This window comes from Lagenorhynchus albirostris, chromosome 7 (genome assembly GCF_949774975.1).
Source record: "Lagenorhynchus albirostris chromosome 7, mLagAlb1.1, whole genome shotgun sequence".
Lineage (NCBI taxonomy): Eukaryota > Metazoa > Chordata > Mammalia > Artiodactyla > Delphinidae > Lagenorhynchus > Lagenorhynchus albirostris.
This window is the reverse complement of record NC_083101.1, coordinates 23018176-23035386: the sequence shown is the minus strand read 5'-3', so window position 1 is coordinate 23035386 and position 17211 is coordinate 23018176. Positions and strand designations below refer to the sequence as shown.

Genomic DNA, 17211 nt, shown 5'->3' with positions numbered 1-17211 from the left:
GTTGTCTGCCTGATTTTCTCACTCTTCTTTGGAAGGTCAGTAAGTGGAAAGTTAAAATGTCATGTTTTCTACCTTCTGCCATGAGGTATTTGGAAGAAGGGGTAGAGGTTTTACAAAGAACTTAATAACTATGTAACTTTACAGGAATATTTCTAAGAGGTTCCTATGATCAACCTTTTCAGTAACAGGCTTTTTACCCTTTGAGACTGTATGACTAAGAATGTCTTTGCTTTGCTTTCCCACATAAACAATAGCTTGTCGGAGTTTAGAAATCTAGGGTCTAACTCTTTCTTTCTCAGGAAACATACTCTTATCTTCTAACATTTAGAATGGCTAATAACGGGCTCAAGGCAAGTCTGATTCCCTTTCCTTTATAGGTAATATTATTTCTAACCGTGAAACAGGCCCAATTTTCTAATTTTTCCAGGGCTTTCAGAAGTTTCAATAAGATTATTTCCAGACATGGATCTGTTTTCTATAATTTGCTTCCTGGCACCCAGTAAGTGATTTTAAGTTGACTATCAAAGATTTCAGTCATGTGCATTTTCAAGATTTCCGCTTGCGGTTATATTCTTTGATCTTCTATTAGTGCTTCTCCTCCACTCCATTCTCTCTCTGGATTCCTAATCTGTGAAGAGTCTATTTCCTGTGACTATTCTTGTGTCATTTTATTCTTTCATCTTTTTTCTAATCTTTCAAATGTTGCTCTACTTTCAGAAGGATTTCTTGCGTTGATTTTCTAACTTATTAATTTGGCTTTTGACTATGTCTGTTTATTGTGCCGGCAACCCTTTTCTTCTCCCTAAGGTACCTTCCTCCTCTCAGATTTCTCCCATTTCTTGGAATCCTAATCTTATTTTACCAATGTAATTGCCTTTGAATCTCTGTGATTCCATTTTTCTCCCCTCTTCCTTCAGGTCTCCCTTGTTCACTTCGCTGATTCCTTCTCTTTTTGTTAAGTAGAGATAAGGGTCTGGACTGGGACCTGATTTAAGCAAATTCATATTCATAGATGAGTTCAGTATTGGTAGCCGATTAATACAAACAGTGAATGTCTCCTGGGGTTCACAAATGACCGTGAAGTTGTGAGTAGGTTGGCTTCCCTTATGGGTGTGGGAGCTAAGAGAAGACTAGAAGACAGAACTTCTTACCCTACTCCAGTGAGCTGGGTGATACAGGGTCTTGGAACAGTCAAAGCCTCAGCAAACTATATTGCCAAAGGATGCCTAGGGGATGTGTTGGGGGTCATGTTGCCAGATTTAGCATAAAAACAAACAAATGGGGATATCCAGTTAAATTTGAATTTCAGAAAAGCAACAAATAATTCTTTGTATAAGAAGGTCTCCAGTCTTGTATGGGACTTACTTATACTAAAAAGTTATTTGTTGTTTATCTAAAATTTGAATCTAAACGGGTGTCCTGTATTTCACCTGGCAACCCGAGGTGACGGGGGGAATACTGTATTCAGAAGCTTCACGGGCAGGGATTCTCAAGTCCTTTGGCTTGTCCCCCTCTCTTCTTAGAGAGCCTTCTCTTTCAACCCAATTTGTGAAACCCTAGGAAGCTGGCCATGCAGTGGTCGTAAGAAGTAGGAAAGTAGGTCTTGGAGACGGCAAGAGCGGAAGCGAATTAAGGTACTCTCAATTTTGCTTGTTGTTCCTCTGTATCTGATGTGGGAGCCTCAGGTTCTATCTATGGTACTGCCCCCTTTTCTGTTGGCCCGATGAGGCTCTTTGGGATGTCACTTTAGCAAACTCCCACTTTCTGTGGCATGCTATCTATTCAAAGTGAAGGCTGGGGATGTATACATTGGCTAACTACTCTTGTCACAGGATACTGGTGTGGTCCTTGGAGACCTACAATCAAAGTAGACATCAAAGCCGCACACTGACCATCCCCAAACTCTCCCTGGACCCTGTCTTGGCTGCTTGAAATCTGAGGTTTAAGGTAACCTGTCCATTTCTTTCCCAGGCAGGCCTTTCCTTTGCTTGTTCATAAAAGAAACACAAAGGGCATAGTTTATGATGATGTGGTCAACTGAACTTAGTAGTTCTGACTTCAAACCTCCTGTAATTTTTTCTCTTTCTGTGGTCTATGGTCTATGAAATCAAAAGAAACAAAGAATCCAGTAGTCCATTAGAGTTTAAGTTGAGGACGTCGAGCAAGACAATCAATAAACAACGTGAACTGGCAGTCTGCATACCTCTACAGGAGCTCTCAGAGCCGGACCACAAACCATCGGGCAGACACAAGAAGATGCTGCTTCCCACGAGGTCGAACCCGGGGTGACATCGGACCCCACAGGCTGCATTGAAGTGGCTGTTGCAAGTGTTCTGGATAAAGTAACCATTTTCAGGAGGCTTCAGGGCAGGGCAGCGGACAACTAACATTTACAGGGAGAAGAGTAAAAAGCAAAGTGAGTCTCTGTCTATAAAGCATCCTCCCCCCACCCCCGCTTTTTCTTTTCCGGTCAAGAGGACATTGTATACACAGAGCTAAATTATCAACAGCATTCCCATCTACTGCATATGAATTCCTAAGAGCGCATTTGGAAGAAGAACACTTACGGCTCATGCTTACTAGGTATTTGCTTCCAGTTAAGTTTAAAAACAGACTAAATATGGTTTAAGCTTAGAAATTTTAAAATCTTGATATCTATGTGGATACGAAATTTTCTAGTTCTTGACCCTCATAGGTCATTAGCTATTTTCCTTCTCAGTTAGAGGGGCATAAAATAAAGAACAAATAAGTCCAGCAAAGCATGTCTGCCACAAATCCCAAGAGCCACAGCTTTGACTAATTAAATACTTTTAATTTTTGATATGAATAATATCAAAGTACTTTACTTATAAAAATATTTTCTTTAAATGGATTTAACCATCACCAGAGCCCAAACTAGCTCATTTGTTATTCAAATTTGCTGTTAAATTTGTGACTTCTCTCTCTTAGATTCATTTTAGATCTTTTCCGATACTAAATCTGTTTTCATAGTCACATTACTTGTGGAGTCTCAGATCTCCTTTCTCTGGAGCAAGATGTGGATATGTTCAGTGATAAGGAATGCTAGATGATAAAAACAAAGAATTCCCCCCAAATAAGATTAGAGGAAGGAATATTAAAGACCATGCCCAATTAATTGGATGAAAACACCGGCATTACTTCCCTAAAAGAGATCAGCTTTTATATTTCCTATCTGCCAGTGGTGGGATCCGTACCTTTGCAGGTCTGGCCAGATGCCCGGTACCCCTCCTTGCAGACACAGTCTTCAGGGGAAGTACTTCCGGGTGGAGAAGTGTGATTTTCATCAGGACATGGAAGGCACGTGCTGATTCCTCCTGGTGAACCTTCTGGTTTGTATGTCCCGGATGGGCAAGCTGTGGGTAAGCCAGGGAAACCCATTTTATGTGGGGTACATCAATGGACAGTTAACAACATTTTGGAAACTGATTAGGGGGGTAAAGTCCCAAACAATAGCTTTTCATAGAAATAATCGTATAATTCAAGCAAGGAGAGAAACCAAGATTTTTTTAAAAGATTGATATAGTTGGCTATTTGCAGGTAATGAAGTGGCCTCTTTGATGTCCCACAATTAGTTACAATCACAACACATCATGGCATGATATTGCTGGGCTTATTTGTGGGAAAATTCGAAACAGCAATGTACGTAAATGGACTAAAAGGCATCAATGATACTCAACGCGTAAAAACATCGTGCTAAAGACAGTATACCCCATATTCCATCAACCCCCCGCAACCTGTGCAGCCGCACCTCCCCCATTGTGTCCCCCAACACTCACTCCCAGCAGAACAGAATAGTTGTAGATATGCAAAAAGCACTGGGCCCCTTGTTTCGGTTCAAAGCACTGGACAAAGGGTGAGGAGAAAGTAAAGGGCTTGAGGGAAATGATCCTACTGATGGGAAATAAGCCTTTTGAAGAAAAAAAGAATCACAGACCCTGCTTTTCCCAGGCTCAAGGAAAAAAAAAAAAAAAAAGATGAAAAGCGGGATCTGATTGACCTTGCTTCATATCTTCCCTCTGCACTGACAATGCGGCTTTGAATCTGTACTTACTCTCCCTGGAGTTACACATCTGTAAAGTAACTCACAATTAAGAATTCAACAACAGAGAAACTGTGGAATAAAGAGACTTGCAATACTTAATAAAGCCAAACAAATGTAGTGTAGTCAAGTATGCATTAGATTACTTAAAAAAATAGTAGCAACCAAGGAATGTGCACTTATGTGGTGATACTTGATATAAATTATCTCCTTTAATCCTCACAGTATTAATAAGTAGTATTAATAATTACTAATATTTTTATTGATAAGTACATTACTTTTATTAGTATTGTGTCTATTTTAAAGAGAGAATGGAGGCTTAGAGTAATTTGATGATTTGACTAAAGTTACTCAGTTAACAGGTGATAGCGCTAGGAGATTTTTTTAGCATTTAACATTGGTTTATTACATTTTTATGCTGAAATTCAAAATCACATTTATCTTGTTTGTAATTAGTAAGTCAAATATTTTTAAATGGTAGTACACTCCTTTCTTCTTCCTACTGTCATTTGTTTAAGGCCTGTTTCCAGGTAGACAAGCTCTGGCTTGTTTATCTTTTTCAAAGACTTTTTTTTAGGTTTACAACAAAATTGAGATAAAGATTAGAGCTAGAATTTTAAAGCAGATATTTACATAGCATTCACTATGTCCCAGGGACTGTTCTATATATTTTATAAATATTATCTGTTTATCCATTTAAGAACCTATGAAGTAATAAATATTATTAACCTCATTTTACAGATGAGAAAACTAAGGCACTAAGAGGTGTTCTAACTTGCCAAAGTTACACAGTAAGTGACAAAGCTGGGGTTTAAACCAAGAGAATTGGGATCCAGAGGCCATGTTCTTTACTACTACATGTTCTATGTCTCAAACCCAGGTCTCCTGGATGCAAAAGTCCTTGTCTTAACAACTAAAATATGCTAAAAACAGAAGAAATCATTATTGAGAGAGAAGACTCGTAATATAATGTAATTTTTAGAAAAAAATCATGCTTCTAACATTCTTGATTATATTTAAAAACAGAAGAGAACATTTTCCCATGTATATAGTAGAAAATTCCAGAATTGATAAAGCTGTAGCTATTTAAGAATGAGAGAAACATTTGTAGGAAAGTTATAATGATGTGTGACTTACGAAAAATACTTCAGCAGAAAAAAAGGGAACATTACTTCAAAGCATCATAGCATTAAATACTGAATTATTATTGAATTATTCATATTTCTGAATAGTCCTTTTTATAAAAAGTTCAGTAAATATTGGCACAGATCTTCAAGAAGATGCAGGACAACACTGTATCCTTTGAACAGAAGGCAGCAGCTATAGGAGAAAATGATTAAGATAAACATACAAATGGAAAAGAAAACATAAACTGTAACAGCAAGATTAAAACTGTTGTTGGAGGCAGTAAAAAGAAGCCAGAAAATTCCAGAACAACACAAGTAAAAGCTGTGATATTAATGCAAGAAAATATTCCTTACTTGAAGTTTCAGGGCAATAAAAACTCATCAAGTTCCCAGCAAAATTAATAAAAAGTGATTAACACCCAAAACAAAGGGAAAGTATGACAAGTGTTTAGGAAAGAAAAACAAAATAAATGGGAAAATCAAACTGACATTTCATTTTTCCTGTGCAAAAACAAATGCCATGAAAAAAGAATGAAATAAGATATACAGCTATGTGGAAAAAATATTATGAACCCAAAACTCTATATCTGGGCAACCTACTGGTAAATATGAGGGAAGAGAAATACATTTGAGAATGTGCATGACTTCTGGAAATCAACATGTATTTCACTGATTGAAAAGAAATCAACATAAAGAACTCAAGTATGAGGAAAAAAATGGTATTCAATAAATCACTTGAGATTAAGAAAGTAGTGGGACATACCATATATTGCTAAATATCTTGCTAAAATAATTGTAAAAATTATGAAATAGCAAATAAAGCCCCTTAAAAAGAAAGACATACGATCTAAGGGAAAAAAATAATAATCTTTACATATTATAAAGAAAAAATGTTTAAAGTCTGAGGGAAACGGGGGATGGTTGGGAAGAGGAAAAGATAAAGTTCTCATTTCCTTTTATATATATCAATATGAAAAAACTGAAAGAAAAACACAGGTTCAATTTGTACACAAAAAATTCACATAACTATGAATAGAAAAAGAATGCATAACCTCCAAATCAGTGGAAGAGAAAAAAACCCAAATAACAAAGGTAGAAAAACATAGCTACTAAACAACCAATGGATTCCTGAAGAAATCCAAGAGGAAATCAAAATATACCTAGAGACAAATGAAAACAAAATCACAATGATCCAAAACCTATGGGATGCAGCAAAAGCAGTTCAAAGAGGCAAGTCCATAGCAATACAATCTTACCTTGGGAAACAAGAAAAATCACAAATAAAACAACCTAACCTTACACCTAAAGCAACTAGAGAAAGAAGAGCAAACAAAACCCAAAGTTAGCAGACGGAAAGAAATTATAAAGATCAGAGCAGAAATAAATGGATTAGAGAACAAGAAAATAGTAGAAATGATCAATGAAACTAAAAGCTGGTTCTTTGAAAGGATAAACAAAATGGATAAACCTTTAGCAAGACTCATCAAGAAAAAAAAAGGAGAGGGCTCAAATCAATAAAATTAGGAATGAAAAAGGAGAAGTTACAATGGACAACACAGAAATACAAAGGATCATAAAAGACTACTACAAGCAACTGTATGCCAATAAAATGGACAACTTAGAAGAAATGGACAAATTCTTAGAAACGTACAATCTCCCAAGACTGAACCAGGAAGCAACAGAAAATATGAACAGACCAACCACAAGTACTGAAATTGAAACCGTGATTAAAAAACTCTCAACAAGCAAAAGTCTAGGACCAGATGGCTTCACAGGCGAATTCTATCAAACATTTAGAGAAGAGTTAACACCTCTCCTTCTGAAACTATTCCAAAAAATTGCAGAGGAAGGAACACTCCTGAACTCATTCTATGAGGCCACCATCACCCTGATACCAAAACTAGACAAAGATACCACAAAAAAAGAAAATTATAGGCCAATATCACTGATGAACATAGATGCCAAAATCCTCAGCAAAATACCAGCAATCCAAATCCAACAATACATTAAAAGGATCATACACCATGAGCGAGTGGGATTTATCCCAGGGATGCAAGGATTTTTCGATATCCGCAAGTCAAACAATGTGCTATACCACATCAACAAATTGAAGAATAAAAACCATATGATCATCTCAACAGATGCAGAAAAAGCTTTTAACAAAATTCAACAGCAATTTGTGATAAAAACTCTCCAGAAAATGGGCACAGAGGGAACATACCTCAACATAATAAAGGCCATATATGACAAACCTACAGCTAACATCATACTCAGTGGTGAAAAGCTGAAAGCATTTCCTCTAAGATCAGGAACAAGAGAAGGATGTCCACTCTCACCACTTTTATTCAACATAGTTTTGGAAGTCCTAGCCACGGCAATCAGAGAAGAAAAAGAAATAAAAGGAATCCAAATTGGAAAAGAAGACATAAAACTGTCACTGTTTGCAGATGACATGATACTATACATAGAAAATCCTAAAAATGCTACCAGAAAATTACTAGAGCTCATCAATGAATTTGGTAAAGTTGCACGATACAAAATTAATATACAGAAATCTGTTGCATTTCTACACACTAACAACAAAAGATCAGAAAGAGAAATTTAAAAAAAAATCCTATTTACCATTGCATCAAAAAGAATAAAATACCTAGGATAAACCTACCTAAAGAGACAAAAGACCTGTACTCTGAAAGCTATACGATGCTGATGAAAGAAACTGCAGACGGCACAAACAGATGGAAACATATACCATGTTCTTGGATTGGAAGAATCAATATTGCTAAAATGACTATACTACCCAAGGCAATCTACAGATTCAATGCAATCCCTATCAAATTACCAATGGCATTTTTCACAGAACTAGATCAAAAAATCTTAAAATTTGTATAGAGACACAAAAGACCCCAAATAGCCAAAGCAATCTTGACAAAGAAAAACAGAGCTGGAGGAATCAGGCTCCCTGACTTCAGATTCTACTGCAAAGCCACAGTCATCAAAACAGCATGGTACTGGCACAAAAACAGAAATATAGACCAATGGAACAGGACAGAAAGCCAGAAATAAACCCACGCACCCATGGTCATTTAATCTACGACAAAAGAGGCAAGAGTACAATGGAGAAAAGACAGTCTCTTCAATAAATGGTGCTGGGAAAACTGAACAACTACATGTAAAAAACAAAACTAGAACATTCTTTAACACTATACATAAAAATAAACTCAAAAGCCCTAAATGTAAGACCAGATAGTATAAAACTCTTAGAGAAAAACATAGGCACAACATTATTTGACATAAATCACAGCAATATCTTTTTTGATCTGTCTCCCAGAGTCATGGAAGTAAAAACAAAAATAAACAAATGGGACCAAATTAAACTTGAAAGCTTTTGCACAGCAAAGGAAACCACAACAAAATAAAAAGACAACCCACAGAATGGGAGAAAATATTCGCAAATGATGTGACTGACAAGGGATTAGTATCCAAAATTTACAAACAGCTCAAGTGGCTCAATATCCAAAAAACAAACAACCCAATCAAAAAATGGCCAGAAGACCTAAATAGACATTTCTCCTAAGAAGACATATAGATGGCCAAGAGGGACAAGAAAAGATGCTCAACATCACTAATTATTAGAGAAATGCAAATCAAAACTACAATGAGATTACCTCACACCAGTCAGAATGGCCATCATCAAATGGACAGTAAATGCTGGAGAGGGTGTGGAGAAAAGGGAACCGTCCTACACTGTTGGTGGGAATATAAATTGGTACAGCTGCTATGGAGAACAGTACGGTGGTTTCTCAAAAAACTAAAAATAGAGTTACCATATGATCCAGCAATCCCACTCCTGGCATTTATCTGGAGAAAAACATGGTTCGGGGCTTCCCTGGTGGTGCAGTGGTTGAGAGTCCGCCTGCCGACGTAGGGAACACAGGTTTGTGCCCCGGTCCGGGAAGATCCCACATGCCACGGAGCGGCTGGGCCCGTGAGCCATGGCCGCTGAGCCTGCGCATCCGGAGCCTGTGCTCCGCAATGGGAGAAGCCACAATGGTGAGAGGCCCACGTACCGCAAAAAAAAAGAAAGAAAAAAACATGGTTCGAAAGGATACATGCACCCCAGTGTTCACTGCAGCACTGTTTACAATAGCCAAGACATGGATGCAACCTAAATGTCCATCGACAGATGAATGGATAAAGAAGACGTGGTACATATGTACAATGGAATATTACTCAGCCATTAAAAAGAATGAAATAATGCCATTTATAGCAACATGGATGGACCTGGAGATTATCATACTAAGTGAAATAAGTCAGACAGAGAAAGACAAATATCGTATGACATCGCTTATATGCAGAATCTAAAAAAATGATACAAATGAACTTATTTACATAACAGACTCACAGACTTAGAGAATGAACTTATGGTTACCAGGGGGGAAAGGTAGGGGGAAGGGATAGACTGGGAGTTTGGGACTGTCATGTACACACTGCTGTATTTAAAACAGATAACCAACAAGGACCTTCCGTAAAAAAAAAAAGTTAAAAAATTTTTAAAAATTAAAAAAAAGAAAAACAGAACAAGAAGATAAATAGCAGAAAGAATTTATAATAAAATGTCATTAACTAAGGTAATGGAAGTAAAACCAAATATATCAGTTATCATCAATAATAGTAATGGGTTAATTTAACCCTGCTGATAACATATAAACTTAAAAACAAGCCAGAGATACAGGTTAAAAATAGTTGGATGTTAAAATATATGTTAAATATTTCAAAAAAATTTCAGGAAGCAAACAAATTAGTACCTTAAGGAGAAATAAAAGCTTAACACATAAAGAGCTTTTTCTAATACATGAAAAAGATAGGAATACTTCAATAGAAAAGTTGACAAAGAACAAAAGCTGGAAATTTACTAAAGAAGAAATGAAAATGACCTATAATAGTAGGATACACTGTCTAACCTCACTTATAATGAAAAATGCAAATTGATGACTACTTTTTAATTTGGAAAAATTTTTAATGGATGTTAGTACCCACTGCTGGCAGGCATGTGGGCAAACAGGCTCTCTCCAACTCTGTAGGGCAACCTGAGGGTAGACACCAAAAGCCTCAAGTGGAGCTTTCCCTTTGATATAGCATTTCATTTCTAATAATTTGTCCGAGTGAAAGTAAACATTTTTTACCTACACATATAAGTATGTATAACTATTGTCTGTCATTACACAGCACTGGAAATCAAGACAAATGTCAAGAGATGGGGGGTTTGTTAAATTCTTATGACAAATCCATCAAATGGTATATTAGCCATAAAAACAGAATTCTTGACATGGAAGGTCAATCAAATTGTGTAGCTGAGTGTAAAACAATGTATGTTTCAAACACCATATGTATAGTATGATCTTCTGGCTAATGAATGCATAAAATTCTATAATGTTATGAATACATGACATATATTCATGGTAGAATTATGAGCCTTCCCAGTTTGTTTATTTTTGCTGATTTACATTTTCTTGTTTTATTATACTGAATAGGTATTGTGCAAAAACATTAAAAGTAAATAAAAATTATGCATAAAAGAAAGTCATTGTCTCAAATGCTGTATTTCATTTCACAGTTATTGGTTCTCTGACCTCAGAGATCACTTTGATTCCTACTTCTCCCTCCATCTCCTTCAATATCCAAATTGAAATCATGTTGTTTGGGTTTTACTCCTTAAAAACCCTCAGCATTTCGCCTATCCCTCCATCTGCATCGCTCCTATCTTAGACAGGAACTCCTTACCTCTCTTCCAGGTTTTTACAAAGTCCTTTCACTGGTTCCCTCAACCTTCATCTCTACTCTTTAATCCATCTTAGATGTTGCTGCCTGAACATCTTTCTAAAATACAAATGTGATCAAAGCATTTTCTATCAAAAACTGCACCAACAGGATGAGGCCCTCTCTCTTTACTCTGATCAATTGGGTTGGCCAAAAAGTTCTTTTGGGTTTTTCTGTAATTCTTTGATCCATCTATAACTTTCCCCTGTCTGCTACAATGAACCAGTGAACTCCATATCCTGATCAGAAGCTGCTTCAGAATCAAGCAGAGACTAGTTTAGCAGCACACCTCCCCGACCTCAGTTTACTGGACTTGGGAGTTTGACCAATTTACTTAATTTTTCTGAGACTTTGTTTCTTCGCGTGTAATATTAGTAGTACTTGCCTTATAAATCTGTTGTTAGGATTAACTGAAATAATGTGAGTAAAGCAACAATGCCGGGCATGTAGTTGGCATTCAGTAAATGTTAGAATAATGTCCCCAACTCTTAATTTTCTCAACTATAAAAGAGACAGTTACACTTTTTTTATGGCTTGCTGTGCCCAGTAGATGCTCTGGTGCTTGGTAAATATTGTCTCCCTCTCTTTCCCTTTCCTGTCTTCCACTTAGCTTCTGCCTTGGCATATGCTTTCCTTTCTCTAAATGAACCTCCAGTATCCTTCAAGACTAACTTGTTCTTCAAAGCTTCTCTAACTTTTTCAGACAGATATTGTTACCTTCAGTTCTGTGCCTCAGAGCACATTACCCCCACCTCTGTCCTGGCACATATCACACTGCGGGTAACATACGCACTTGTCTCTTTCTCTCCATGGGGAACACACTCGTGTAAGTTCAGGGAGTCTTCCAGTCATCTGACCCAGCCATTGCCCATCCCATTGCCCGAACCGGCAGTCACTCAGTCAAAGGAGGGCAGGAGAAAACAAGCTCTATTGGAAGTGGAGGATGGGTTAGTGTGGAGGAAGGACCAAAGTCAGAGGGAGTAACAACAGGGCGGAGTGAAAGGACGTTAGACTAGGAGTCAAGACAACTGAGTTGCTATCCTGGCTGCTCCACTAACAAGCTACGGGGTCACTGGCAAGTGAGTTTTTAAAAAGTTTTCCTACAAAATACAGAGGTTACATTTAATGATGGCTATGACCTTTCCAATGCTAACATTTGATGATTCTATAAATAGAATAATACTAAAAAGTTAAATAAACTTTTCATATGAACAGTCAGATTTTACCTACAGATTTTATAATTTATTTTAAAAATAATATTACATAAAAAGGAGCTAATTTTACACCATTACTCTCCAAAACCTTTTGAGTAATCAAGAATTTACAACACTGGAGAACAGTGCTTTGGATAAAAATATCCAAAAATACATTTGGAAAGGTATTGTGAAATTCATAATGGTAATGGAAAACAGATTTTAGGAGAACTATTTAAAGGCATTGCACAACTCTAGTGGGAGAGGTGTAATCAACTTCTTTGATTCCCAAGGGGGGAAATTCCTCATCTAAAACCAAGCAAAAGTTGAAAAGATGAAATTAACTGTGGTTTGAAAAAGTTCCACAAGTGATGGTAAAGGGCTAGGGTACAATTTTTTTATCATATGAAATGATTCCCTTCCTGGAAATGTACCAAATAATGTTTCTTAATTGCTCTTCTTGTTGTTGTTAAAAGAAGCACTTTCTCTTTTCAGAAACATCTTAGCAGTTATCAGCTACTATTATTGGAACTGTGATTCTTGAAATTATCATGTGCTAACATTAGATTTTTCTTCAACTGTCAACACAATTTTTTGACTCAAGTAAATAAAAATATCAACCAGTTTGGAATTTGTAGAATATAAAGAACTCTCTGTTCTCTAAATATCAATCCTTTAGATGACTATTTTAGTTAATAATATTTATTATACAGTAACTTATACTTTACAAAATTCCTTCTTATACATAATCTAAGATTAATGTTTTAAAAATCTCTATAAATACTAAGAGCCTCTGTTCTTTGCACAATCCACCTTTAAAGGTTAATGAAACTCTTTAAAGAATATAGTTTTAGGGAAGTTGCATCAGCTGCACTCAGGCTGTGAAGTACACAACTCCAAGTGTGCCCATTCATGTAGATGATAATGGGACCCAGGAGTTGTGCAAATCAAAAGCCCTCGGTGCTGCTGTATCTAGGTAGGACATCAAGCAAGTTATCTGGGCCCCCCCCCCAAAAAAGGCTCTTCATTATTACAATATCATGCTTCTTCTCAACTTTATGGATTCATTCTGAATAAGGAATCTGTTCCTACAAACAGTTGTGTTAGGATTTTGAGCACAGGGGTCCACTGCACTAGAAAAGAACCAGCTTTCCCCGAGGCTAAGTCAATCCTTGTCACAAGTACAGGACAAGGACCTAGGTATACATATGAGGGACTTTTTTTTTAGTAGACAGCCAAGATCCTTTCTATTTTCAAGGAATTAGAAGAGGAGACTCTTTGAACTGACCTGGATTCTGCACATCTGAATCTGTGTAACATGAATTAGCATCCTGCCAACCTCCCTGTGATTGGTTAGCTCCTCTGGCTGGAATACTATTTGGGCAAAATTGTGAATGTAGGCAACTGTGTGGTGCCAGAGCAGCAAATGGCACCCAAGCTGCAGGACTCCATGTGGCAAATGTAAACATCTGCTCCAACTAGAAAGGAAATTACTGATGGACCAGGACGAGTCTATCAAAAAAGAAAAGACAAAACTCTCAAAAGACTGTGTCCGAAAGGAGATGCATCAGCGCAGTAAGCGTCATGTGTTAAGAATATATGTGTACACACATACGTACACATAGAGACATAAATACATATATCACACATAAACACATATATTACACACAAATATAACCTGGCTGAGTATAGAACACTTAGGCAAAGTCTTTGTAGTTGAAAACTCTGTGTTCTCTCTCTTTTTTTTGTTTTTTGGCTGTGCCACGCGGCTTGTGGGATCTTAGTTCCCCGACCAGGGATCAAACCCGGGCCCCTGGACCACAAGGGAATTCCCTGAAAACTCTTAATTGTCTTAAGGTGTTTACTGTCTGGGTGAGAAATGTGAGATCATCCTGAGTTTTACAATTAAAACTTCACGGGCAAGCACTTTTAGGAAAGGCCTCTGGAGATTTTAGAATTATCTTCAACTTATTTATTCCTTCTAAAATAGCTGATAGCTAAGAATTGTATAAAGAAGAAAATAAAATTTACCATAAGCTTGACTACTCTGGTTTAACTATTCTTTTAATGTTTAATATTTAGGTCGATTCCAATGTTTTACAGTTAAAAACAACGTTCCTATAATCATCTTTTTCCCTTATATCATTCACCCATTAACGTTTTTTTTCCTTAGGCAAAATAATATTAACTTTTCATTAGTCTACTGTCAAGTTATTGTATATTCCCATTATCAGGAATAAAAGTACATATCTTACTGTACTCTCATGAGTTTTTTAAATTACCAATTAATCATTATTTAAATGTGAAGTCCCATGAATTCCAATGCAGCAGGTTTTCAACTTGAATCTAGGGTGAATCTATGTCTGAGATTCAGACACGTGTAGGCCCAACAGAAGTCTATTTTCTTACGGAACTTGAGAACCTTCTGGGAGAAAACTCTATCCCTGGTAGGGGTAATATTTAAAATGTTACCAGAGGGACATCCCTGGTGGTCCAGTGGTAAAGAATCAGCGTTATAATGCAGGGGTCACGGGTTCGATCCCTGGTCAGGGAACTAAGATCCCACATGCCGCGGGGCAACTAAGCCTGTGTGCCGCAACTACTGAGCTCGCGTGCCTCAACTAGAGAGCCTGCATGCCACAAACTACAGAGCCCTGGAGCCTGCGCGCCACAACTAGAGAGAGAAAACCCACACGCCACGACTAGAGAGAAGCCTGCACGCTGCAACAAAAGATCCTGCCTGCCTCAATGAAGATCCCGCGTGTCGCAACTAAGACCCGACACAGCCAAAGGTAAATAAAAATAAATAAATAAAGAGTATTAAAAATAAGTAAATAAATAAAATGTTGCCATAATGGCATGATCACTGATCCATAAGAGCAGACATGAGCTGTAGCATCAAGCAGAGTTCTGCATGCCCACTAATCTGCCAGGTGTTACCTCTGTAGGTGCTGGATTGTGGGATAGACCAGTGAGGCTGGAGAGAGGGTGAGATCAGTAAGGGGACACTTAGGGACTTGGGGGCAGCAGCTGTTTACCAACCAATACATTTGTATTTCAAAATTTTAACAACTTTTACAACTGTACTGATGCATATCTGATGAATTAGCCTGGCCTAAGGAACAAGAGAAATGGCGCACGCTGGATCTGGTAACACTTGACTTTAGCAGTCAGAAAGGAGAAAGATTCTGAGTATAGTTTGGTGTTTGTTGTCAAATTTGTTTCCCTTTGGGTCATATAAAGAGTGGTAAGTTTTGAGTAAGGTCTCAGGCCACGGTTGCCTTTGATATTTTTCTTTCCTCATCTCTTCTACCTCAGTTCAATAAGACTTTAAGGTCTTTGAGGGCTTAGAAGTATGGGTAATATCAGTTTCTATGCCCATTGGTTGCTGTGCTAATTTAGGACCTTATTATTTTATGACTTGATCGATCTGTAACCTCTATACATACATCTCTTTTTCTAGGTTACTTCAGATTCCGTGATTTCTGCCACAGATGCTGAATTAATATTCCTGTAACATGCCTTTCATCATGCCACTTTCCTGCTCAAAAATCTTCAATGGCTTACCGTTGCCAATTGACCAAAGGCCATCTCCAGAGACTGGAATTCAAGTCCCAGTACAATCTAGTACACTGCTCCTTACCATTCTTTCCATGAATCCCACTTTTTCCCATAGATTTAGGCTACTTACCCACCCATACAAGCTAACTTCAGTCCCCATCACAAGCCTGTACTTTTCGTTGTCCACAACAGTACCCCTATTTCTAACTGTCCTCATTCTATCTTTCAAACCCATTTCAAATCCCATCATCTCCATAACTAACAGTAAATATTTTTTGAACAGCCATAGCATTTTGCATATGACATATGTCACATCATTTTTATTTTTATTCAATCTCAGTTGCTTAGAACTGGATTAACCGTAATTCTTGGTTCATGGCACACATTCTGACTTGTTTGCAGTAATTATGGCTCTACTTCATATTAAGCTACTTCAAGGCAAGTACTGTGCAAGAATCATATCTTCTGAAGTACCTAAAAGATAATTCGATAAATATTTAAAGGAGTCAATGGACAGATTTAAATGATTTCCTTCTGTAGTTTCCATAAAACCCGATTCAGAGTGACCCATTCTGCCTGGCATTCATTCATTCTGATGATCTGTGTGGTCTCCTCTACTGCACCTTGAAATACTCCAGCCATCTAGTCAATTTTCCCCTTCCATATTCCCATATTCAAATGTTTGGATTATTTTCTGAATAATCTGTGTGTAAATAAAATTGCAAGTATTTTACTTTGGCAATTACAATGCTTTCAACACGTGAAATTTCACCACCTCACCACCTTTCTCCCAGCTCATCCCTTAAAGGAGGGTGTGGTGCAAAGCATCAAGGGAGAATCCTCGGATGAGAATTCTACTAATTACTACGGGCTGTGACACTGTCTGACCTTCTCTACTTGATGTAACCAATTGGAGAACTGTTTTTTCCATCACAATGCATGGGTGATCAAGTTTATAGCCAAGTAGCTGTGAAACTAAAATGTCATCACCCTCTGTAGGGATGAAAAGGATATGACAGGTGATGGGGTACTTGGGATAGACAGAAGGATAAGACAGAACTTTGCCTGTGGTCTTCAACAGAGGATTAAAAAGGGGCAAAGTACCATGCTACGTGACAACACATGAGAGAGATGTTATCCAGACTTGAGGCAGGGGTGGGGTGGTCAGGAAAGCTCTGTTGGTCAAAGTGATTTCAGAGGTGGGACCAAGACCAAGCATAGAAGTGAGGAGAGGGGTGTAGAAACAGGGTGATAGCATTCCGGACAGAGGGAACAACATGTGCAGACCCAGAGGCAAGAGAGGGCAATCCTGAAAATATAAGAGTTCACACTGGCTGGAGGACAGAGGGGTGAGGCTTAGAAAGGTGAGTGCCAGACCCATTGGGGCTGGATAGGTCACTTTCAAAAGCTAGGAGTTTATTCTTAAGACAATGAGAACAATGACAACATGTTA

General features: G+C 37.6%; 1 protein-coding gene across 1 annotated transcript in view; it reads right to left on the bottom strand.

Moving 5' to 3' along the window:
* Positions 1-17211, bottom strand: part of SVEP1 (sushi, von Willebrand factor type A, EGF and pentraxin domain containing 1) — a 185492-nt gene that overhangs the window by 117637 nt on the left and 50644 nt on the right. The window contains exons 4-5 of the mRNA XM_060154645.1: positions 3216-3374; positions 2204-2383 (exon numbers count right to left, since the gene is read on the bottom strand). Coding sequence (XP_060010628.1) covers positions 2204-2383; positions 3216-3374 — 339 coding nt within the window. The remainder of the gene's footprint in view (positions 1-2203; positions 2384-3215; positions 3375-17211) is intronic.